The 26,374-nt window shown below is 38.1% G+C and overlaps 1 protein-coding gene across 1 annotated transcript; it reads left to right on the top strand.

The window, feature by feature from the left end:
* On the top strand, positions 1 to 26,225 carry LOC113982269 (zinc finger protein 474). The gene is made up of 5 exons (XM_039383109.1): positions 1 to 18; positions 103 to 186; positions 9,356 to 10,232; positions 16,858 to 17,038; positions 20,206 to 26,225. Exons 3-5 carry the CDS (start codon positions 9,801 to 9,803, stop codon positions 20,355 to 20,357), a joined length of 765 nt encoding a protein of 254 aa, XP_039239043.1. The 5' UTR covers positions 1 to 18; positions 103 to 186; positions 9,356 to 9,800; the 3' UTR covers positions 20,358 to 26,225.
* Positions 26,226 to 26,374: the final 149 nt, after the last annotated feature.

Raw genomic sequence — 26,374 nt, forward strand, 5'->3', positions numbered from 1 at the left:
GGACCGGCGGGACCGGGGGTGGGTGTGGGGACCCTAAATGTGCCCCGCGCCGGGAAATGTGTGCCCGACTGTGCTGCTCAACTCTCTTCTTCCTTCCGTAAGGGGCAAACTGAGCCAAAGCACAACATCAGAGAAGCCCGGGTCTTGGGGACATGAGGGAATTTTGACCCGCCCTTTGGAGCGAAGGTAATGGGAGTTTAGGAGGACACTAAAAATGCGATGCCTTCCACGGTCTCCTGCGCGTTGGATCTGAATAAGCCTGTGGACTTTTTTCAGGCAGTGGTTGGGTGAGGAGGCGCTGTGGTTTTCCTTCCCTCCCGAAGTTCAAGCACCTCTTGTCCCTGGCAAGTAGACACGGGCAGATCCTTGGGATCCTCAGCTCACAACCCAATTCTGCTAGTTTTCACCTCATTTCCCTGTAAAACTGTGGTGATGGTACTGGTAACAGTCCTGGCCTGAAGGTCAGTCAGCCAGGGCTCAAACAGTGCAGTCCTGCGTGTTGCCCTCATCCCACTGTACCAGTACCTGCTCTGAATGCCAGATTACTGAATTCCCACAGAGATAAAGGACACAGTTGTAAATAACTAGGTCTATCAACAACGATTTGGGTGACTTTCACCCCTCAGACCAACCAGCCGGTAATAAATGCATGTGTAACAGCGCTTTCTGCAAGGATAGTGCATTTATTCTCTGGATTTTTTTTTTCTGCAGAGGTTTGCCTGGCAAAAAGTGTGTGAGCATTTACCAGGTCAGATGTTCTGGCTACCTAGTTCTGCACTTTTCCAGGGAAGTGGATGGAGTTAATTTATAGGTGTGTTTTAAGGACAGGAGAATACAATTGGAACAATCATGGCCAACCATTTGGATACTGAGAGCTAGAAATGTTATCTTTGTAAGAGGTAACTCTACCTGACACATAATTACTGATTCTCCTGTATAACGGAAGTTATCTCTTCAGTTCTGTTCCTGGAAAATATGTGGTGCTCAACAGTAATGAAAAGGTTTACTAAAAAACCAGTTTGTTTCGCTTTGTTTTGCTTTATTTTGTTTTGTTTGGAAAGCGCAAGTGAAACAGAAAACTTTACTGTCATTTCCAAATGGTCTATCTTAAAACTTATTACAAAATTCGTTTGTGAGGTACTGTCAGTGAACTGATTGCTCAAGTTACAAATTAACACCATTGCCTTCATAACAAATTTATATATTTTACTTAAATTTACTTTTCTATTTACCAAATTCCTTAGGGCAGTGATCTATTATAGGATGCACTGGTTTCTGACTGGGTGAAATTATGGTTACACAGTAAGGAGCTCAGACATACATATCACTTCCTTTAAGCCACATTGTCTGAGGATATTTCAGGCTTATATTCCATATGTATTTCTATTGGCCCATGAAATTTAGTCCTGTTAACTAAAGATTTATAAAACAGAAAACAGGACTATATGGACAGATGTGTAGATAAGAGCTGCAAATACAGAGTGGGAAAAAGATCATCATTACACATAACAAATTATATAATCATCAGGACCGGGGGGTACCAGGTAAAACTTGACATTTTTCCACCATTTCCTTTCACACCAATTATAAATTACTGTTGATTTAATCTGGAGAGAAGAACAATAATGTAAAAGAGTGATGTTTTTTGAGATTTGTTACAAATAAGAACCTTAAAAATGAGTGATATAATGCTGTCAGGTATCTTGCTGGACATGATGGATGTTTTGATAACGCTCCTAGCATGCTGTTGTCTCTAACAGATTCAGTATGTGGCCATTTCTTTTTTGTAATACTGTGTCATGACTGTTCTGCAAAGTTTTAAGATGTGCTGTACTGTTCATGCATAATACAATGAGCAAAATAATGTCTTGTTAGGTGTACCAACATTTCACAAAATAATTGGGTTGTCCAGAGTTTTGTTTTTCTAGACATTTTCCACTTTGGATAGTTTCATCTGCTTGTGTAGATTCCCTCTGGTTCTTTTCTGCTGTTGTGGCTTTCTGTTCATCATTTAAGTTTCATATTTTAATAGCTGGTGTATCTTACTGGGGATACTAATCGCCATGGTAATCAGATTATCTGTTTGAATATCCTGTTCATAACAAAAGTAGCAAAAATCTTAAGTTACAGAGTCATTTATCAGCTGGATCACTTTCTTTCTATTCAAAAATTATTAAGGTTGATTTACACCATAAAAGATGAGAACATTTACCCTTACTGATTATTTTCTCCTGTATAATGTAACTGTGTTACTGCAGATAATTGAAAAAAGTGTCTTTCCAATACTGAATCACTTTACACTTCAAGTGATAGGCTCTCAGCACATGTGCAGTGTCATCCTTCTACTGATTTCCACTGACTTGTGTCAGTTTGTACAAGCTGACATGCCTGGCTTCTATTCTTTTGTTTCAAACAGGCTGAGAACCAATTATGAATTTATCCATCCACCTATTTTTCTCCCTAACAATTAGCATACTTTCTTGAAGTAATTGCATAGTCATCATCAAAATCACTGGGAACCAGCCTGATTCTGTACGTATATAAGTTCCAGAAGTGGAAATGTTGAACAGAGACATGATCTAGAAACTACAAGTAGCTCACTTTGAGCTGTGTAAACTCGCTTGCTTCAATGCCTGCTTTTTCTCATACTCCTGTGCTGTGTGCAGGTTGAACATACCCAATCTATTCATTGTTTGACCCATATCCAATATGCCATTTATGATTTCCAGAGTGTTAAGTATCACAGATATACCTCATTAATTGAAGGTTGTTAAGAATATGATGCATAAGTATCCCTAGTGTCACACGTATCGGGAATATGTCTGTGCTGAGTTTTGCACAAGAGCAAGTGTGAAGGCAGAGTAACATTTGTTTAAAATATGAGATGTGTGTTAAAGAATTAGGAGTCAAACAAAGGTAATCCTCACCCTGATGAGTTGTGATGCATCACTAAGTAAAATACAAAAAGCAACAACTTTATTTGTAGAGCATAAAGGAGATCTGAGAGAGAATGGTGTTATTGGAGCAGGTCCAGGATTTTGAATGTTGAAAGTCTGAAAAATTACATTTTTTTACTAAAAATGTTTCATTTTTCCCATATATTTTAATTAGTAGGAATCATAATTCCTTTATGTAAAGGATTTCAGTCAAATCAAAGGAATTATTTCTTATGTTTGGGCAGAAGACATAGTAACACGAAAGAACTTATGTGTCACTACAAAAAGTCTCCAGCTTTCTCTGGTAACAGTGTCATCAACTGAAATCAAATAGAGCTAATTAAATAAAATAAATTTAATTACTGCATAATTATACATAGGGCCTTCTTAAATGCCAAGTATACAATGACTACTGTTGATGTGATTTTTTGATTGATCCGTAAAGTTTTAGGTAGAAATATTATCAGATCCAAAGAAAGACATGGTTATTTTCATAGGTCAGAGGAAAATTACAAAAAACTTTGACTAGGATGATTGTCTCATCACAAAAATCACCTTAAATATTTCTGTAGAAAACCTCTGGGGTTTATATTTTCCTTTTCTTACATTGTAATGAACCCACAGCTCACAGACACAAACAGACTTCTCTCTTGTGTACTTCACAGAGGTACATCTTTGAAGAAAGTTTCAGTTTTGTCTAACCAACACTTCAAACAATGGGAAAAATGTTCACTAGAAAATTCCCAGACAGTTCTAGCCTGTTTGTATATGTCAGAAAACAGTGGCTTTTTAGCCTGGTATATTTGGGGTTGAGTGTTCTTGCCTTGTCCTTGTAGCTGGCTGCATCCATGTTTAACGAAGGCGTAACCAACCAGCCTCTGGGCTGCAGATGGTATAGGGGAAAAGGTATTACTATATGTGCAGCTGATCCCCTAATGGAACAAGCTCTACACTTGGATGTTTCTGAGTGTGCATTACTCATAAGACATTTAAGCCAGGCTGCTGCAATGTTAGATTTTACAGACTTACAAAGTCTTGAAGCTGCCAGAAGTGGGGGTGCATGCCAATACTTGTATGTTCAGAGATTGCAAATAGTTTTTTAAGATAGGAGGATGCATAAAAGTATGGATCATGCTCAGCTGTGACAAGATGAAGCATCCTGACATAAAAAACTATGGATTTCCTGCATCTCAGGGGTATTTATTTGAGTTCAATCAAATAATAGATTATTCTTTTCACATGACTGAAGGAAATGATTAGTCTCTAGGACTAGTCAAAGGAGACTCCTCCAGCCAGAAACTGTGGAGAAAATGCAGTGCTGAGCTGGAAAAATGTGAGGTTTTTAATGTGTGGTTAATTTGCTAAAAATATTGTTGGAAACATGAGAATGTTTTTTTTCCTTTTATCTTTCAGTGAAAAACAGATCCAACAGTAAGATGCTACAAATTGTCCAATATTTTAGTCCAGCTTATGTTTGAGAACTGTGTCTTAACAGACTTCTAAGATGATTTATAATTGAGCAATACAAAACAATATTTAGTACAAGAAAAGGTAAAGCTTAAGATGTTGGTTTAATTTAATTTGCTTTCCCTTAGAGAATAACAGGAAGCCTCATAGAAGACATTTTATTTGGAAAGAGCCTGAAGCAAGGCTTTTTGGCGCTCAACACAGGATGTCAGTTTGGTCCTTTCTGACACCTCTTTTATATGTAAATATAATGAAAACCCAGTAGAGTGGAGAAAAAAAACTTACCTTCATCTTGACTGTAAAGTTAGGAATCAGCCTTAGAAAATCCTGCGACTGGCCTGATTTAGTATTGGGGTGCTAGAAAATCTAGATTAATTTCCTTCTTTTTCAGACTTGCTCTGTTATGCTTAGCAGATCACTTGCTTCATCTCTCTTTTTCTGTATCTCTCATCCTGAGTTGTTGTTTAGACTGAGTTGTTGTTCTCCTTTGTCTTTATAGACAGTCCATCCCAGACTGAGAAACCAGGATATTTGGGTACTACTGTAGTGCGGGAAGTTTTGCTTGTTGCTTCTTATATAAAGCTATTTGACATATTTCAAATTTATGTAACAGTAAAGTTAGGTATTACAACTGAAAAACTTTTCCTTTAGAATACTTGCAAATTTAGTCCAATATATATGAATCATCCTTATTAATTGACCCACATAACAACAACTGTGATGTCACAAACAGAAAGCTTATGGCTCCAAGCAAGGCATGATGAACAGGCAGAATGAGTATACAACCTTAAGTGTAGTGTTGAAGAAAGGGAAAACAAAGGGAGAACTCAGAGTGAAGTGGGGCTTTGCTTAAACAAGGGTTTACACAGCCAAGAACTCTTGAATCCAAGATACTGAATTAACCAGTATTTTTTTGCAAGCTAAAATTAGTTTCTTCTTTTTTTGGCACTGACAGCATGATCTATAGCTAGGCTTTCACCAGGCTGTTGTACTCGGATGGCACCATTTTGGAGCATTACGTTTTCCACTTCATTTAATGTATCTCTTATGCCTTTCATACTCTTCCTCAGGCAGATCAACCAATGCTGACCTTCTCATAACTCTGTTACAGGAGTCCTGATTTTGTAAGTACTCTCTAACTGTAGATGAACTCTTCAAAGAGCCTCCTGGATTAAAGCCACTGTAACCTCAAGCAAGTACTTCGTATAAATCCTTCTCATAGCTTTTTCAAGAACTGTTTTTAAAAAAAGTAGTAAAGGAATCAGTTGTTCCCAATTTTTATTTTGCTTGTTTATGGTCTTCTCTGGAAATTGTCTCTGCTTTTAGATGGAGTCAAACATGGTTAAGAGGGGTTTTGGGTTTGTTTTGGTTTGTTTTTTGACATGTATAAGCTTGAAAGCTGTGTGACCTTTGTTTTAGCTCTATTTTTATTTGGTGCAAGGATTTATCTCATTCCTTTCTGTGCTGGCAGATGAGAACAATGACAGTAAGCCAGCCATATAGTTTAAATAGAGTTTACAGTCTGTTACAGCTACACATGGAAAGTCTGTGATATCAGTCAGCATCCATAAACTGTACAGAATTGTCACAACTGTTCTTTTATTTTGTCCATTTAGTAAGCATGGTTATGTCCTGGTAGTAGGAGGCTTCATACAATGTGTTCTTCCATAAGGTAATCTCTGTTTTTTTTTCAGCTGAGAGGTCTCAATGTGGAATTCTAGCTAAGTCAAAAGCAGTAGTGTTGAGAATTCATTGGAAACAGCCAGTTTAATTCCCCAGCTAACACAAGTATGTTTTCTTCAATTCAGTCAAGGAATCCAGGCTTATAAAATGACCTTATAATGGGTTTTGAGGAATTGTTTACATGAGAGAATCAAGAGAGATGAAAAACAGAGAGGGTCGCTCTTCAGAAATGGGCTGCATACAGGAAATAGGAAACGTATGTGTCAACTTTGCTTCCAAGTTCCAACACTGACATAAAAGAAGACATAAAGAAGGCCATTTCAGGGAAGAAGTTTCCACTTACTTGTATAGGTTGAATCACACATGGCAGCTAAGAGCAGGCAGCATTAGTGAAGCATGGATAATAATGCTATTGCAATTTCTGGTTAGATGAAGCTTAAAAACAATGTGCAAGAGTTCCAGTTCCCTCTTCAGGACAAGAAGATTAGAGATGTACTGAGATATTTGCACTCTTGTCATTCTGTTCTATTTTGGTCAGAGTGAAGCTCTCAGCCTGGTGCTGAACTATCCATAGTATTTCACTTGTTTTTAATTAAATTTAACTTCACTAGTTGTAAATGACCTATCACTGCAGTTCATGAGATTGTTTTTAAGTATTGTCCTCAGTGGAACTGCAGAGGAGAGAAATGTTTTCCCACAGCTATATGCAGTGATCAACTGTACCTTCCCACTTTATTGAAAAACATATCGCAACATTTTTGAAAGGAAAATATAAGGAAGTTTTATGTTTTGAAATGTAAAATCACAGTCTGACTTACTTCCACAACTTTACCACTGAGCTCAAGAGAAAATTTGCACTGCTCATATTCCTTTTCATTTCACACTGAATTTATAGGAAGTTTCCAAATAATAACAGTCAACTTGGCAGGAATAAATGTAGACCAAATGGTGTAATCCCCACAAGGAAACATAATTCTCTTATGAAGTATTTACAATAGCAAGCTTGGAAATCCAACAATAAGTTATATTGTTAATAGATTGTTTATAGCATCTTTTATTGACTGATTCATTCCTAATGGCAACAGATTTAGTCACCTAACATTCTTCATGTGGCAGGCAGTTCAGTGTTCACTGTTGCTTTAAGAATCCTCTCAGGTAGCAGAAAGTTTCGGTCTGACATAAATCAATAAATAGGACATAAATAGGACCTTGCAAAGTTCAGAAGTTCCCTGAAATGTAACTGAACTTTCTGATGCTCTCTTCCTGTGACCCGCCAATAACCCTTATCTCCCCTGCCTTCATGACCCTTTAATGTTTCCCTGGCTCTCCGTTCCCTTCATCCTCCTAAAGAGCTTGGCTACTTCCCAACTTGGATTCATCCAACAGGCCACCCTCCTTGGAAACTGTCCCAGTCTTTGAAACAGCATTGCAGTACAGTAGCCTCAATACTAGTTTGCAGATTTAAATTTCACATACTGCTGAACCTGTTATTTTGATATCTGAACTAAAAATTCCAGCGCTACAGTTTTGTGTAACCTTCAACATACATTGTATGTGTACCTGATAGCTTGAGACATCAGAGGATACTAAATCCTTGTACGTTACCATATTTTTCCCCAAAGTGCAGTTATCTAATAGAGTTTTAGATGAGGTGTTAACTTTGAGTGCAAAGTCCCTCAAGAATTTTATTTTTAACAGCTAAGTGCAACATATTTGTTCACAGAGATTCGTTCCAGTACAAATCACACATTGGGTCTGATGGTCTTCACATTTTCCAATTTGCCTTACAAATAAATCTGAGCTTCACAGAAGATTTTTTTTTTTTTTAAGTAAGAAAGTATCCCAGGAATATGTAGCTTTGTGAGTATTTAAGCAAGCAGTGTCAATGCAGCAATCTAAACACTTTTTATGTGCCTGGCAAGAGGATGACTATGCACATGAACCTGTGTGACGACTTTTTTCACTATTACCCATGTCCTTAAGACATCCCCTAGAATATTTATGAGAGACTAGAATGAGCTGAGTGCGTCTCTGTGGCACAGATTAAGTTTGTCATCTGAAAAACTGCATCATTTCCCTTGCGGATAGTAAAATTCAGCCCATGGGTTCAGAGGTGGGAGTGATAAGGGTGAAAAGGCTGTTGAGTGGAAACAAAGTCTTCCATGGTGACATAACAACACAGCAGTAAAGAGCAGATCCAGGTTGGTTGGTTGCAGCTGAGAAAGTGAACCGAGACAGGTCAATGGAATCTCTGGATAAGTTTGTGAGTTAGAAACCCCCTAAAAATTTGGAAGGAATGAGATGAAGTTTGGAATATTTGGTAACGACAAGGTGACCATTTAGCCAACCGTTTCTTCTATTACAGAAAAAGTAGACTGTCCTCGGCAGTTGCCTACCTATACAACGTGCTAGCTACTTTTTTTTCTTGCAATAAAGCAGTAGCCTCTACCATACATGCGTATGGTCTGAATTTTATTTTCTGATCCTTAGAGGACTAGGTTAAAATATTATAAGAAATGAACTTTTAAGGGATACAGCATGGATTTATCTGTATACAGGGATAGACTGCACAGTGAAAAATTGAAATATGTTTAGTACTGTGTTGAGACTAAACAAATGCAGTGGCCTTACCTTCTCATATTGTATGTGCTTCAGCCCCCAAAGCATGTCACTAGCTCTTACTAATAAACCTGCTCAATTTTATTAGTAGCTCTCCTGTACTGGGAGAATCAAGACTGGTTAGAGAATTTGAGCCACCACCTCACAAGTGCTGAATAAAGGGACCTAATAATTTCCTTCAACCTACAGACTGGAAAAATTTTCCTTTCTGACAGTCCCTTTGTAGATTGGACACTAACATCCCTCTGCTAAGGGACTTTTTCTTATTTCTCTGGAGAAAGGGAAATTATGTTTAACTATCAACATAAAAGGCTTATCTTTATAAAATTAAGGACTGTGCTAGAAATACCAGTTCTATCAATAACTCAAAATAAATCCTATTGAGTATACTTCAAACCACTTGCATTTCATCAGCTTCACTTTGTGCAAATCCATCTTCTTTCATGTCCTTCACGACTTTCTGTCCTCTGAGATTAGAATTTTAGATTTACATTGTTCAACTGCGCGTTAAGGGTAAGGATATATTTGACGTTATTTATCTGCTATTTAAAAGTACAAGAGTATTAAGGTTCCTTGTGGTAAACCACTGGTTGGTAACTTTAACAAGGAAGAAGACATTTATTAATATGTACTAATTTCATTTGTTTCAGGATCATGTAAGAACAAAAGACAAACAGAAAACACACAGAAACCCTCCTTCTCTACTGAAACAGCTATTAGGTGTAGTGTTCCAGCTTTGAAGTCCCTGATATATGTTGGCTCATGAAAATGGATTAAGAAGATGTAGGATCATTCTGAATAGCAGACTTTCCCAAGACCTTTATGTGCAGGAGAGGGAGAAATTTCCCAAAATGTCATACCCTTCATGGAAACAAATGCCAGGAAAAAGAATGTGAACAAAACTTGTAGTGCTCTGTCAAGTCCTGGAGAAGCCCCTACTAGTATCTCTAGTACCTTGTCCTCAGAGCATCATCTGGCACCATCTAACGTGCAGATCTTCCCGGAAATTTTCCCAAAGTAGTACATCTAGAAGCTGGACCCCAGTAAAGGTGACCAGGCACTGCAATAGCATCAAAACTGTCAGATTTTTCAAACATGTCTCAAACGCCCTTCCCACCAAGGAGACCTGGCTTGAAGGTATGCTATATCTGTGGCAGAGAATTTGGGTCACAGTCTATTTCTATACATGAATCCCAGTGCCTAAAGAAGTGGCATATTGAAAACGATCAACTACCAAAGCACCTTAGAAGACCAGAGCCCAGGAAACCTGAGGTCCTTCCTGGTGGTTCCTATACACTTACAGATGAAAATGAGGCGGCTTATCAGAGTGCTCAAGCTCAGCTCGTGCCCTGTGGAAACTGTGGCCGAACCTTTTTTCCTGAGCGTCTTCCTGTGCATGAAAGGTGTTGCAGAGGAGGTAGCAGCGCTCATAAATCTGGTAAAGGACCAAGGTCTGGAGCTGGCTCAGAAAGATATGATCAATCTGAGAACCATCAAGGAATGAGTGGGGCTGCATCAGCTGCGCAGGTAAATTTCTAAGCATGTGCTGCATGAAAGGGTGTGGATGCATCTTGATGCTTGGATCTCCAGGGGAGACTGGTTTCCCATCAAATTTAAAATCACTTCCCTTCAGAAAGACGTTTTGGTTCCATGAAAATGTTTATCTGCTGAATAGTAGAAAAAGAAAAGTGGAATACTTGGTGCATGGGGAAACTACTTATTCTTATTCGTTTCAACTTTCTTTTTGAAAGGGAGTAGTTGGGTTCTCCTTCTTTGTGGTCCTGTAAGAGTTATGCCCCAAGAGGGACCATTGTTTGCTATAGCTCCCTAGACAATTCTATTGAGTAGCTTAGGCAAGGTTTGGATGTTATTTTTTTAGCAGATATTAGGTATTTTTATTTAATTAACATGAAAAACAGTGTTTCATTGTCCCGTAAGCACTCCAAAATATGATTTTCATATTTTACCATTTTTCTTAACCTTGGCATGGAACATGAGTTTACTGAGGACTGCATGTTCAAAGGCAGCAGCTCTGGGTCTAACAACAACAAAATAAGTAGGACTGCACATTTCTTTCCACTGAATTTGATTCAAGACCCAAGAATAAAGAAGCTGATTCACATTATCCAAAAACTATACAGAGTTTTGGAAAATGGCTTATTTTTTTCTGCATTTTTTTCTGCACAAGCTGTCTTTTGGCCAGGAGTTTTGTAAGATAGTTGTCTAAATTTAGGCCCAGTGTCTAAATTAAACAGCTCTTTTTATTTTTTTTTTAAATGGGGATTGAAATCCTGTTTGCCTACCTTACTTTTGAAAATGAGATTTAGCTCTTTCAGTCACCAAAGGAATGCAATGGTATGCAGAGCATTTCTAAAGATGCTTTAGAAATCAAAGGGTGTTACCTGTTAGTTTACCAGCTGCTGAATAAAATAAAGATAGTAGCATTACCCTAGCTCACATGAGACTAAGACAACAGGAACTATTTTTTTATTATGCTATATGAGGCCACTAACTGATAGATACTGGCAAATTAAGGTTCACTCCTTAGGTCTTCTTTCAGCAAATTTCAAATAATTCCAAAGAGTTCAAAGTGCTGCACAGCTGCATCTATAGCTGTAGGAAGGGTGATGTTCTTGTTTTACACTACATTGTACCCTTTACCAAAGAACTGTCTTTGCTCTAAAGGTGATTGTTCAATGAAAGGCATGGGTGTGAAACAGAGAATTTAATCCATCGCACATAATTCTGTAGTTTAAAAAAAAAAAAAGGGCGTGGGGGAATTGGCTATAGTTATAATGCCATCAAAAAGAAAAAAAAGAAAAAAGTTTAGAATGTGGTTTGGCATTGACAGTGATTCTGTAAAAACGTTACCCTCTTGCACAACATATCTGCTCCCTGTGTGGATTCAGTCACATCTGCTGACTTGTTGAACAACAACATTATTACCACTTTTTAGTTCTGTGAACTCTGCAGAGCCAGAGTGAAATCTGTTCAAATCTGTTCTTCCTTCTGTGTGAACGACAGGTTTCCTCATTTACTTCCAAGCAGTTACAGTTCATCAGTTGCAACAGAACTAATGAGGCTGTACAGCTTGCAGTTTGTAATAGACTCTAAGGGACTTTATTATTAACAATGACTTTCAAGAAGGGGTGATTGATTTTACCTCTCTGAGGTCTTTCATTTTAATATTTTTAGAACTGTTCTTTTGTGCAGAGGCTCACCTTAAAGGCAGAGAGCAGAACAGAAAGACTGAAAGAAATATCCTGTGATCCAAGTAGTTCTTCAGGACTGGCAGACAGCTTATAGGAAGTGGTCAAAGGAAGCCTCTTTTCCATAGGTTTGAATTCTCTGCATGAGGCTCTCTATTTACAGTTGAAAATTTTGAAAGGTCCACAGATGGAAGGATGTGGAAAAGCACTAAGCTTATGGAAGAACTGCAGATTTGCTATGAACAGGGACAAGGTCTGTGTCCCCTCTACAGTCTTCATCTTTTTCCAACATATGTTTTTAGTTTTGTTCACCTTACCAGCTCCTCAGCTACTTATTAGTTCTGTTAAAAAATAGTACTCCATTAGTGCTGGAGTGAAATGGCAATATGTTTTGGTCCTGTCTGGAAAGCATTTGGGGCAGCTATTGTCTCATTTAACAGACTTACTTGCTGTGACCGTGAATTATTTAAGTACTTATTTAAAGTCCTGATTCAGCAAAACATCAGAGGAAAAGACTAACTGAAAAAAAATCCAACTCTTGTATAAGTGTATTTAAGAGAAGTAATGCTGCAGTCAAATTAATTTATGCAGTGAAAGATGCCCTAAATGATAAAACTGGATTTTCTTCATTTGCAAAATAAAAGTTTTGACTGATTTAGTAGTACACCATGTGAAGGGCATTTTAGCTTTACAACTGCAAGCACTTCTGTCTGTGTGCCTCTGTCCTGGAGCTCCCTCCCCTTTAGCAAGTGAAGGGCCAACTAGACCAGTATCATTACTGACAAACTCTTTCACAGTTCTGCGTTAAATGTCTTTAGAACTGGAGGCACAATAGCCTCTGTAAACTATCTCTTCCACTTACTGCTCTTGCTCTCAGAATCAGTGAACACATCTGAGTTGATCGTGTGTGGCTTTGTAAACCAAACCACTGCCTATGCCTAAAGACTCAGAAATTCTACTGTGATACCCCTAAAAATAGAAGTGATGTCTGAAGCTACTGAAACTGAGACTTGCACTAGAACAGAGTCTGTGTTTTATTCTTTCATAGAAAAAAATGTGTGGTACGTGTAAGTGAGCACCAGTGACTTGCTGTGTATATGAGTTATGGGGTTTTTGACAATAGATAACGCTGATCTTGGAAGCCTATTGATGTATCGCTAGCATCTGGTGCTGCCATCTACTGTTTCCTTCTTATCAGGTGAACTACCTAAAAAGATTTCACTGATCTTCCTTTGCTGTATTGCAATGCATTTTATCACAGCATAAACCTTGAAAATTCATGTAGCAACAATGTTGATGTTGTATTTTACTCTAGCATAAAACCGTCTAGGCATTTGGTAAAAGGAAGACTCCTTCAGATGCTGTGTAATTCTAATGAAGGTGGAAAGTCAATGAAAAGCTTTGTGTGCCTTGATTGCAGTGGTTTTGAACACCTTTTTAGGAGAATACTGACAAACAAATTTTCAAATATGGAAAGTTAGTTGAGAATGGATAGTGAACAGATGGTTTGAATGAAACTTATCATTGGGAGTGATTGAGTTTCTTGCCTTTCTTTTTGTACACAAAAGCCATGTTCATTATGCTGATGTATTTCAATTAAAATAAAACACATCAAGAGAAAAATGGGATATTCTAGTGCTCCCAGTGTCGTAATATCTTTAATTACCAGCATCATCTGGCAAAATTACCTTGCTTTTCAAAGAAATTTTATACACAGGCATATAGGACACCAGTCCTAACATTTGAGCTGTTGTGTTGTGGCTGAAAGTGCTCCAGTGGGGTGTGAAATGCAACTTTGGATAGTCATGAGCCCCATGCCACAGCTTGTCCCTGTTCCTTATGCAAAATGCTTTCTACTTTCCAGAGAGGAGTGTGTGAAAAGGGCTGCTTTCATACAAGAGAATGGTGCTGCTAAGTGTTTGCATCTATCTTGTCTTGAGCCTCTGTTCCCTGGGCAATTCAAGTCTATGATGAGAGCTCTGTCCTAGAGCAAGATGCTTCCCCTCTTCCCATTAAAATACGTGGATAACTAAACAAATAGGAGAGGCAGAGGTGTGTGCAGTCCTGGATGATAAATATTTATGTAGTGGAGTTTGGGAGACAGTCTTATTGTGTGTACTTAAGAAGAAATTAAAAGCTTTGTGCAGTATGGAAGGATTTGACCTCATGTAACACCATAACAAGCAGCCTGGGGCTAACCTCAAGTAATGTCAGGTCTATTGAAAATACATAGTTGCATAGCCCTCTGAGCTAAATAACTTCATTCATGGTCACGCAGACATACTTAGCAGTCTAGGAGAAAAAAAGAAAATACTGAGACACCAGAGGAAAGCCTAACTACACTGTTAGGTATTTGTAGGTATTTTTATAATAACACATATCCTCAGGAACAAACCTTCCCTACAACCCTTTTTAAAAGTTAAAAACAAAGCAGTGAGCAGACAGCCTAGCCACTGGCCTGTGAGTAGTTTGGGTTGGAAAATTGTGGTGTTTCCAAAAATAGTTTCATTTCAAACTGCAGGCCTCCAGATGTGACATTTGGGATAAGCACACTCTGAAGAGAAAAAGAAATGAAGGGTAAATATCATCAGCTGTAGAAATTCCAAGTAAAGCTTATCATATCTTGGATTCCACAGTTAAAAAATGAAAAATCTGTTACTACCAATTGTAAGGCTAATCTCCTTCAGGTTTTATTTTTCAGGTTTTTAACATGTGTGCAGAGAAGGATTTGTGAGTATAATTTTATGTGTGGTGATGATTCAAACTCACTATTTTTCTGGAAAAAAAGTAATTCTATCCTTAGAGTGACCTGATTCCTTTTAATTAATTCTGGTCTCTGCTATTGTTTCTGTACAGTTTTTTATTGTGGAAGTTACAAAAGACAGACATATCTACTTGAACAGAGTTCTACAACATTTGTACCAGGATTCCTTTTTCCCTTTCTGGTGGTATATAAAGAGTACCTACAGACCGAATGCAAATCAAATTGCTCTTTCCTAGTTTTCAGCCAATAGATAACCTATTTTAGTGAATGGCAGGAACGTAGCTAATGACACTAGTGTGGAAAATGTGTTCCCAGTGATTTTACACATAGCATTTTTTAAGGAAACCATTTCTAAAATGCTGTAACATGCCCAAAACAGGAATGCACACTGAATTGAGTCCCCTGACCTCAAGAATTCAGATTATAGTATCCTTATCTAAACCTCTCCAGAGCCTACAAATAAACATATAGTGCCATCAAACAACTCTATCTGGACCCAGAGTCTTATCTCCAAATCAGACAAGATTTAGCTCAAGACTTGAAGCAAAGAAGTAGGTGAAAATTGATAGTGAAAAATCAGAAGGTGTTCTTACAATAGCTGTTGATATATTCACCTACAAATAGAAGGATATGTTTTTATATTTATTAGAAAATATACATGTATAAATACTGTGTTATCAAAGGTAGCTAAGAAAATTCCATTTGAAAGTCAAGAGGCTGAAAATCTCCTTGGAGAGACTGGTTTTGGATGTTGTAGTTCAAGTCACTGTGAGAACTTTCTAGATTAAGTCCACCTTTTCCCAGCAAAAATACACTTTATAGAGTAGTATTCTTGTAATTGAGATTACATGTGTGATACAGGAAAGCAAGCTTATGCAGATTGTTCACTAATGACATTTTCAGACTGTAACGTAAATGTGAGAAGAAATGCCCAGAATTTCTTGAAACACTGATGGGCTGACAGAGAGAGTCATAAATACTGGAACAGGTTACTCTTTGTCTTAAACAGCAGCAGAGGAAAAAATTAAATCCCCACCTCCCTTGTTTGAGTGAGAAAGGCTTCCCATGTTTGGCCTGGCATGGCTGTCCTCTAAGTTTAAGAGGGCAGGGGATAGCTCATCTCTTACTGGTATTCTGCAGTCAGAAGTGTAGGAAGCGCTGGCAGTTGTGAGACCCATCTGTGTGCCTCCAAGTTCTGTCTCTAGAGTGTGTTTTTACTCTACTTCCTGGAACAGGGCTGGTATTGACACCACACCTAGTCCGGGACATGCCTAAGGACACAGCCGAGTCCATAATCTGCCGTACCACAGTAATTATATTTTTCAGCCTTAGAATATGTATTTGTGAGGTCTGGGGCTGAGGAATCTTTTTCTTCCATTGTTGGGCTGGTTTTTTTCTGAGAACAATAGCATATTTGAAGTGTGAAAACAATAACTTGCTTAGAGTCCAGTTCTGCACTCGCTACAGTCACTGACAAAGTTCACACTGAGGCCTTCGGGATAAACAAACAGCAATTCCTACTTTGCCCCTCATCCTGAAATATCCTGGGTTGATTTTAATCCTTAAAGGCCAAGAATTCCATCAACTAACTGACCTGTGGCAAAAGTAACATAGGGTAAGGGACCACAGTCACTGCTTGGGACAGCTGCCCTCATTGTCCAACTTTAGAGAGACACTAAGGCTGGACACAGTGGTTTGAGCTGTATTCTGCCAGAAGATGGAGTCTTTCTGTTACTGCAGCTGTGTTCAGCTGAGGAAGCTTTTGTTGCTGCTTTACATGTTACTTCTGCTTGGTCTGTAAAAAAGGGCTTCAACCATTTAAGATGGATGCTGCTCCTCAGCAACTTGATGAAGCAGAGTTGTTTCTGCATGTGAAGACTGAGCATTTCCATGAATTCGAAGGTGTGAAAATAGGAGATGAAACTTACATAGCTAAGTATTAGTCACACACATGAATTTTCAGTCCAGTATCTGCAGAATGAACCCACCTGTTAATGAGGCGATATCTCTTACAAGCTTCAAGACTGAATCCAAAAAAAATGAAATTGATAGAAACAGTTACACTGATTTCATAAGTATCAAGTTCCTTATCTACATGACTGTTTTCATCCACAATCATTCTGATTCAAAATTAATGTTGAAAACAATATTTATTCTTCTTCACCATTGTTACTTGCAGGCAAAAGTGATAAAACGACCACCAACAGTGATTTGTTACATATGTGGTCGTGAGTATGGAACAAAATCTATTAGTATTCATGAACCACAATGCCTGAAAAAATGGCACCAGGAGAATGACAACCTACCCAAGCACTTGAGAAGGCCAGAACCTAAAAAGCCTGAAGTAAGAATTGTGCAAGGTAAGATACATACTAAATTAAGATATGGGATGAAGAAAGTGGGAGGAACAAAAAAAAAAAAGAAAAAGTAATTTAAAGTAGTAGATAAACCATTTGCAAGAACTGCTTTCTTCAGTTTACTTGTTTTAAGTTTTTTATTAAGTATCCAGTTATTCTGGAAAGCATCCGTGAGAAGTAAGAGTAGTCACTGACTCTGGAACATGGCTCCTGGGGCAGTCCCCTTTATGTGTCAGTGTGTTCTGAATCAAAACACTACATCACTACTTTTTGACTCCTTTCAACACTGAATATAGGTATGTTTTGAAATAAGCAAAAACATCCAAGAATAATGTGCAGACTTGACACATACAGTCATTAAAATAAAATACCCTCAGGCAACATAGGTATAGATGCTTCAGCTATGTTCTTCTACAGTCAACATCCAGTGGATGTTATTGATCCCTTTTATTTAAAAGTATTAGAAGCTTTCATTGTGAGATATTGTAATATAAACACGGTGAAGAAAAAATACAGGTAGTAAAAAAAAAAATTAATTCTGCCAATTTGGCATGTTTGTGTTGTGGATTCTGTTTTGTAAGATTCCACTTCTTCGAATCAACAAACACTGATGATCCCCAGCACCCACAGAGATAGGCTCTGGTATGTATTCCAGGGGGGATGTGCTCACTGTAGGACCAAAACCAAATCCTTATCTGTGCATTGCCTGGAAGCTGTTCCCAGGACTTCCCTATTCCCATGTAAAGTTATTTCACCTTTTCTTCTGGATGCTTTCCCTGGCTCTGCCAGCTGGTCTGAGCTACTTTGGGCCAAGTTTGGACCACTTCCTCATAGGCGTTTAATCCACACATGCTTTTTTTTATATTCCCTATAATTTCCCTCAGCTTCCCCTAATGTCTGGAAAAGTAGACAAAGTCTGCTACAACTCACTGTGAACGAGTCATACACTAGGTCAGTTTACAGCAGTATAAAGAAATATGTCCTCAGAAGACACACAGAGGAGAGCAGGATCACGAAGAACACTAAACAGCTGTTCAAAATAATAATCAAAGATCAAATAATATCAAATCAGAACTTGTTTAACAGATGCCAAGTGGCAGAGTTGAATCTGCAGTAAAAGATATGTTCAAAAGATGTTTTCATTGTATTTGCTCTTTTAGATGTTAAATACTTTTTACTTATTACACATTTTGGGGTAAAACAGATTGGAGAAAATGAGAATTCCATGTGAAAGAGAAGGATGCAAAAGGACAAATCTGGGTTTTTTTTAAATACACTGTTCTTATTTTGAAGGAGTGGAAGCAGAAAGACAGCAACTCTTTGAGAAAACAGTCTAGCAGAAAGCTCCCAGATATGAATCAGAAAGTTGTCTTATGCAGTGAGTCATATCAGGCGCCTCTCATCTCCTGTGAAGTGTTGTGTGCCTATGGTTCCCCAGGGGACATTGACCTGCTTCCAGCATATGTCCCCAAATGCCTGCTGATGCAAGCCTGATCAGCTCTGTACCTTGAGCTAAAATTGTTGTTCCCCCTGCAGTTGCCTCATACTTCTGGCCTCAAGAAAATAATCTCAGTGTTGTTCTTTTTCCGTAAGAGTTACTCTCGATCATCTGGTAAATGCTATAACTGACCTTGAGACCACATGCATGTACTGCATGTCTCACAGTTTCTCAGCTCAGGGAGAAGGGATTACCCCTGCTGTTGAATGAAACAAATGTTGTTGAATGTTCAAAAAAAGCTCAGAAATATTAACTGCTTACATAAAACTTTTTATAACTTACATAAATCTTTTTCTGAAAACTCAAGTGTCACGAGAAGACAACCACTGCCCTCATTACACAGTGTTTTGTTTATGGAATGCCTAACACATGCCTGCAAGGAGAAAGTCATCTCTCTTTCTCCCCCTCCCTTTTTTTTTGTATTCCATGAACTCACCAAAGTACAGAAAATACACATTCATTTCCTGCAAGCAAAGGGGATATTTGTCTCAGCCAAGAAAAGAAACACTACTTGGTTGCTCTTCTAACAAAAAGAACATTAGGAACAGGCATATTAAGAGATCTAAGGCTTATTGTGGTTATGTGAACCACTGGATATGAATCATATTAAAATTGTATGGGCCTTTAATGAAGGGCTCTATCATGTGCCAGTGACAGAAACCATGGAATTTTTTTTAAATGCACAAATGCCTTTCTTTTAAAAATTGTCCACTGCTAAAAGTTCAAAGAAAAACCTAGATTTTTAAATCTATATTGTCATACTATTTGAGAAGGGTGAAGCAAGTACATCTTCAAGCCATGTGGATTTTTTTCTGCACGTACTTCAAATGAAAACTCTTAAGAACTAAATCCAGGTATTAAGCAACCTGCCTGGCCTTTTTGCAAATCAGTTTGAGACAATAGTATGTGAAAAGAAAAGTCAATTTCAAGATGAAAGTAAACAAGATTTTTTTTATACCCAAATAAAATCTTGAAAATACATCTGAGTGTTTGAAGAATGCTCCCGTGTTTTCGAAGCAGTCATTCTTCCCACAGTGGAAAATAACTGAGGGTAAGACTGGATTAGTGTTTAGATCACAGTAGATGCATCAGTGCAATGACCTCACAGGAAGTTGTGGCTTAAAAGTACTGTAGGTTTTGTCTGTAAGGTTTTGGCCTTATCTAAGATTTACTCCAATTTTTAGCATAACTTGCATAAACTTCAATGGGAAGAAAATTGAACCCCTTGTCCAGAGCAGTGCAAAGAGCATATTCTCAAATATGATACATTCCTGCCCATAGCCATGGTCAGATAACACATGCTCATTAAACAGAACTTGAAATGAAGCCAAAAAGTGAATTTGCTGATAATAGTATGTGTGTAAAGATGTTAGTAATTAACTTAGAATGCACATCATAACACACAGCATGATGTTTTCTCTGTACTCTCATACAATACAAAATTATTCAGTTTGAAGTTAATTTAATTCAACCCCTGGGACAAAAAACAGAGTCTTTTTTATGTATTTTTTACTCTTTTGCTTCTTTCTTTTCTTTTTCATTTGCAAAAGCAATATGGTTTGGTTAAACTGAAAGGCTCAGTCAACAGGTATTTCCTGAAAATATTTTCCATAAAGAGTTGAATGTGGGTCTCCAGAATGAAAGCTGATACTTTCTTTTTCTAATTTTCCAGCCAAAGGTTTCTATGATCTTGATTCTTTAAATGAGGCAGCCTGGAGCAGCGCCCAGACCCAGCTAGTTCCATGTGATATTTGTGGGCGTACTTTTCTTCCAGACAGACTGATCGTCCACCAGAGGTCCTGTAAACCAAAACCTGCAAAGTGAAGTGGATGCAACACACATGCATACAAATACACGCCTGCTAACACACAAACACGCATCAATAAAATGTGTGTGTGTGTGTGTGCATGAAGGCACACACATGCACCCATACCTTTCAGACAAACCACCAGAGAAATAAAATTCAGCTGAGAGGCGTGGCCATCAAAACTGTAGTGTGTAATCATATCATGTGCTCCAGAAATCTCTAGAGTGAAAATCAGCAGTTGCTACCAAAGGATAAGATCAAATACAGAAAATTATTTCCTTGATAATTTTGTTTCCCCTCTACCAAAGACTTCTCTGGTTAGTGTAAGGAACTGTAGCTGAACTTGACTAATCAGAGAAACCAAGTAGCTCCTTTAATTAAGTTTGTTCATTTTTGTTGAAGTTTTTGGGGTTTTATGGGAGGGAGGTGGTGTCTTTGTCCATTTTCAGCACAAGACTATTCAAGGACTCCCACTCAGAACTTAAATCCAAGGAGCACTCCAGGGTTCATATCCTTGTGTGACAGTGCATCATGAAGACCTTGACTGCTACAAGTGAAACATTCCCATATAAAGGGACCCAGTCATGGGCCATAGAAGCAGAAATTGGCTGCTTTTAGAAAAGACCCCAGAAGTGCCCTCTTCTTGGAGCATTTTGTGCTTAAGAATGATGCTGACCATTTGATTTATCCTCAGCTCAGTAAACTGAACATGCCAAAAATATTATAAGTCAGAGAAGCATATCTTTGTCACAAACATTGTAAAAGGAAACATATTTTTATGTCAAGATAAAACATGCATAGTGTCTCAGATGGTTGGCATAAAATACCACCCTGCCCTCTGTACCAAATGTGGCCATAACAGAGTGCCAGTATTGGCAAGAAGGGTAGGTATACTACAATAAAGCTGTGGGGAAGGTGTTTGATGGTGCTATTTTGTTATGTAGAAGAATCAGTGCCAAAACACATCAGTGAATAGGCTAAAAACATAGAAGAAGTAATACTCACTTTTACAAGGTACAGCAGAGAGCAATTATTATTATTTTACTTACTCTGTAGCATTTTATTAAGTGGTGAGGTTATTCAAAAGGTATGACAAAATCCAGTACAAGTTGTGGAACAGCAATCTATGCTTCCTGATATTATGAAAGAAACTGTATATCATCTGTGTTTTTGTCTGCAGGCTTAAGGCCCATAATTGTCTGTTATGTATTTTGTGATCAGCATGACTTTTCTCAGAGCATTCACACTTACTATTGTACTTAAAAATCAGATGAAGTGGATGCCTTCATACACACTAAAATGAAATATGGGTACCAGCAACTTTTCTTTTCCAAGCTATCAAGCTGTGTGATTTGTGGAATAAGTGAAATAAGAAGTAATATCATTGTTCTGTTATTAGAGAAATGCTCCTGGTTCCAGCCCTGGCGGTCTGTTAATTCAGATTGGAGTGGTACCAGCATTCTTTGGTGAAAATAATTTCCAAAACAATCAATGGTACCTCAGCAGCCCTTTCATCTTCAGAATGAGGATTGTATAGTCTGAAGATAGATATCTTCAGGAGTCAAAGGTTCAGTTTCTGTTCTACAGAACAAAGCTGTATAAACCCTGCAGATCTGTCCTTGCTAGTGCCTCCAACCATGAGAGGTGCTGGCAGAGCTGGACCAGTGCCATCTCTCCTCCTTTTGGCTGGGAGAAGGCATGTGGCCTGAGGAAAGAAGAACTAGGGCACTGGTTTGTGATTGTTAAACTGGCTCCTTGGAGCTGTTGGCAGGCAACATACACCATGAGACCCTGAGGCTGTCACACCAACTGCTGGCCTGCTGACAAGTGGTTTGGTAATTGGAGGATTATGGGCGTCATACAATCTCACCTTTATGTCCCCTCTTCCACTTCTTGGAACCCACTTTCATTTCTCAGACATGATAAGCATTTTTTGGCTACATCTCCCTCAGTGGGTCATCAAAGTTCACTAGAGTCACTTCAAGAGAAAAAGCGTGTTTTAAAGAAACTAAGCCTTTGCAGAGTCACTGCAGTCCTTGGCATTAAAAATTTAGCCCTTCCTTTTGGTGGGATTCAGATGTCAGTCTGTGTCATTCTAAGAGTTGGACTCAGTGATGATTTTAAATCTGTCAGAAATTTCACCCAGAACAGTTTTTCTGTGTTTCATTGTCAACTCTACATGTGTATATTTTTTATTTTCTAGAATTTTATCCCAGAAAGCAATAAAATCTGCCTGATGAGCTGAGCTGAATGTTTATAAACAACAGAGAAAGTACCAATATTAACTGTACTTTTAATGCGCTGTTGTTACCCAGAAATACCATTGTATGGGAGCTTCTGAAACCATAAGCCTAGAGTATGGTTTCCAGGTCAGCTTTTATAAAAGTCAAATGAGGAATTGGTAAATTAAGAGCTGTCTCTGCTAATACATGATTGCAGCTGAGCTCTGAATTTAACATGGGATTTGAGAAATGGTGAGTCAAGTCAGCACTGGGCTGTGAGGGCTGATGGTGAGACAGGAGCATGCAAAAACTCAGGAGGAGGCAACAGCCCTCAGAAGGATCTCAAAGATTGTACAGTCCTCTTCCCTCCACAAGTTTGTGGGTACAGTGATTTCCAAAATATGTAGAAATATAAAAAGCACTGACTTCCATTTCAAAGACTCTCACTCACATCCCTAGGTTACTCTGTCACAAGCTTCTCTGCTGAGCTCACCAGCCCCAGTGTTAGTTTGTGCCAATGGTGATGGTGAGTTCTATTGCAAACTTTGTTCACTGGGAGAAGCACTGATAGTACCTTCGTGGTTTGCTCTCAACATAGTTAAAATGAGATCTTATGAGCATTTTTCATTATTGCTTGGCATGTATCATTCGGACTTTTTTGCAGGAGAGGAAAAGGAAATGAGAAATTGAGCTACGTTGCCTCCGTTGTTTCCGTACTTGAGTGATTTGTCACTTTAACCTTATCTCATCCACTGTTGGCTCAATGTTATTTCCAGCTGAATCCCATGTTTCCTACTGCCACAACACATTTAGAGAGCTGAAAAATGTCTTCCGGTACTTCAAAACCAATGATATTCCATCTAGTTGGCCACAAATGTGCTGATACCAGCCAGAACTATTCCTGGACAAAATATACAGAAAGTGAGAACATGGATTGACAAGAAAAGTTCGATCACATTAAACATATGACCATGCAGTTTCAGATTATAAATAAAAGCCTCGACTCATCTTTTAGTTCAGCCATTTGAACCTACCAGTTCCAAATAAAAAATGGGATATTTTATAAAAGCAATTCTGAAGATTGTAGTCAGTTTAACTGCAGACATCAAAGAACCCATACCTGCAGAAAAGTATCATGTGTAAAGTTGAAAGTCACAGTCCTTTAGTTACCATACAAACTTCAAAAAGTCCTCCATCTTTAAGGGCAGTGGCACAAAATTCCTGGTAGGCCTTAGCAAAAAAGTTTCTTGAATTGTTTTTCTTAAGGGCTACCAGTACTTAGTAAACTACAGCTTGAGGAACAAAAAATTTGTAAATGCAATGTCAGTTTCTATCTAAAAGATAATGAGAACATACATGGATCTGTGAATTCTCTCTGCATGGCACAGACCTGGAAAGCATATAGCACTATATAGAAATTATGTTTTTGGCATTGCCTCTTGACCAATGACAATTTAAATGCTTAAGCTTTAGTTCAGAATTTGTAAACATAATTTGGTTCTGTACTCACTGAAGCCAAATCCTACAGTAGCAGATGGGTACAGGATGGAGCCAGAAAATCTAAGAGATTAATCAGATGTTGACACGTATATGTCTTAATCAAATTAAGTCCTGCAGTTTTTTATGATGGCACACAAGCTTTCATAGCCTATGTTCATTTAACAATAGAATTTCATAGTTGAGAATTTTGGTTTTAATACCCGGGGAGGTGGTCTATGCACAGAAGTTCTAGGTGGGCTTTTGTGTGGATCAGTATTTGCTTTGAGGGTCCTGTCTGCCCAAGTGATTAGTTTGGCTTCACTGTTGAAGGTTTCTGAATTCTGTATTTCTGAGCTGTATCAACCACAGTGGGTTCAAATGAGTTTACTCTGCCTGGAGACATGCCACCCTCAGCTACACAGTAGCTACATCATGCAAAGGCAGGATTCAGCAGAGGCATGAAGTACACCAAAAAACAAAACCTACTGGCCTGGAAAACCCTCCAAGAAGTTGCCTGATGGACCATCTAAATTCTTGCATGCTGTTACGCATTTATTCCTTGGTCAATGTCATAACACACATATCCAGAGTATTGTTGACTCTGGAACATGCAAGGGTAAGGGACTCATCCTAAATCTATATTTCTTAAAAAACTTCTGTCATTCAAAAAAAAAATTATAATTTTCATAGAATTCGGAAGAAAGAGTTGACAACAGAACTGGAAAATTTACCTGAAAAGTTAGATTCCAGGAGCCCAGACTGTTTAACTTTTCCAAAAAAAAAGATGAAGTGCCTCACTGATAGCCTGTACACATCCAGATTACAGAGCCTTCTTTCCAGAAGAAAAGATTAAATAATTTCCAAAGTAGGAATTTGTTGCTAGTCAAACTCAGAAGTAAGAAACTCAGATCATTAAAACAGTGGAGCAGTTTACTGAGATTTTTGGGGGATTGTCTATGATGGGATTTTTACAAACATGAACTTCTTTTTAAAAAAATAATGCATAGGCATAGGTCTAATATGAATAAATTTAGGCCAGCCTTGTATTACAGTACAGCCTGTAGGACATTGGACTAGAAGACTCTAAAATATTATCATGAAATATAATAATTGACACATAATTTTCAGGATAAAAAATTGCTTTAAAAAGCTATGAAAAATATTGCAAGTAGCCAGTGGTATCTCTGAATTAGGTACTTCAAAGGTAGCAGTTAAAAAGAAGAAACTGAAAGATGCATATTTTTTAAAAGTAGTCCCACCTCTCCAAGAATGTGGGCCTAATAAAACAAATAAATAACAAGATTAAACTGCTTCTTAAGGTAAGAGTATTTGACTTGGGTTATGATCTGTACCTGTATTTGGAAGTTGAATCAGATACCAAGTCAGGTTGTAATAATGAGATCTTCAGAGCAGCAGTGAGAGATCTCTTGACAAAAAAGTTTTGAGATACAGTCTCAAATGGAATATAAGTTGCCAGTCTCATCAGAAAGAGGAGATTGATTTCAAAACAAGTACGAGGTTTGCCTTTTTTGCTTTCTCTGGCACCTTAAGGGGAAAAAGATTTACCTAGGTTAGCTCATAGGGCTTGTAAATCTAAATGGTTAGGAAACTGGCTGTTCATGTTTCACACTTTATTTTTGTAATACATCCAATTGAAAACGAGTTATACTCACTGCTGTCTATTTAAAGGCTGTTTAAAGGCTGGAAAAAAGTAAAACAAAGGTCCTGCCAAATATAGCTTTTGATAAAAGCAGATATCCAAGATCTCCTTCTCCAGTCTACTCTCTTTGCACAAGTGCTGGTTTGTTAGCCACCATAGCCTTCCCTGTAGCTCTTTTCCTCCCTGTGTCTCCTCCTCCACCATTTAGCCTTTTCTGATGCATTTGGACAGAGGTATCTTCTCTAAATACCTCTTGGAGAAGTTACACTTCTCAGTATATGGCCATGACATATGTGCAGCATGGAAGAAGCTCGAGTCAGAAACATGGATCACACTGCACACTCCCCGTTACAAAATGATAACCTGGATGCACTCAAATAATATAGCAGAGCCACATGGAGGGTTTTTAATCCCCTAAAATGTAATATTTACATTGTATCACTGAGAAGATAAGATGTAAAAGGAATACATTTCTTGAAAAACATACTTGTGGCTGTGAGAATAAAGAGACAGTCTGTTCAGATCTTTGGTCTGTCATGCATGCCATTATTTCAGCTCTGAATTTTCAAAAAACAAACCAAGTTCAAGGGTAGAAATGAGTATTTACAGAATTTCAGTTCTGCATGCTTAACTGTGACATGCCCAGGATCTTGTGCATGTTTTACAAACTTAT

This window comes from Pipra filicauda, unplaced genomic scaffold, assembly GCF_003945595.2.
Source record: "Pipra filicauda isolate LSUMZ 115617 unplaced genomic scaffold, ASM394559v2 scaffold29_size4552773_pilon, whole genome shotgun sequence".
Lineage (NCBI taxonomy): Eukaryota > Metazoa > Chordata > Aves > Passeriformes > Pipridae > Pipra > Pipra filicauda.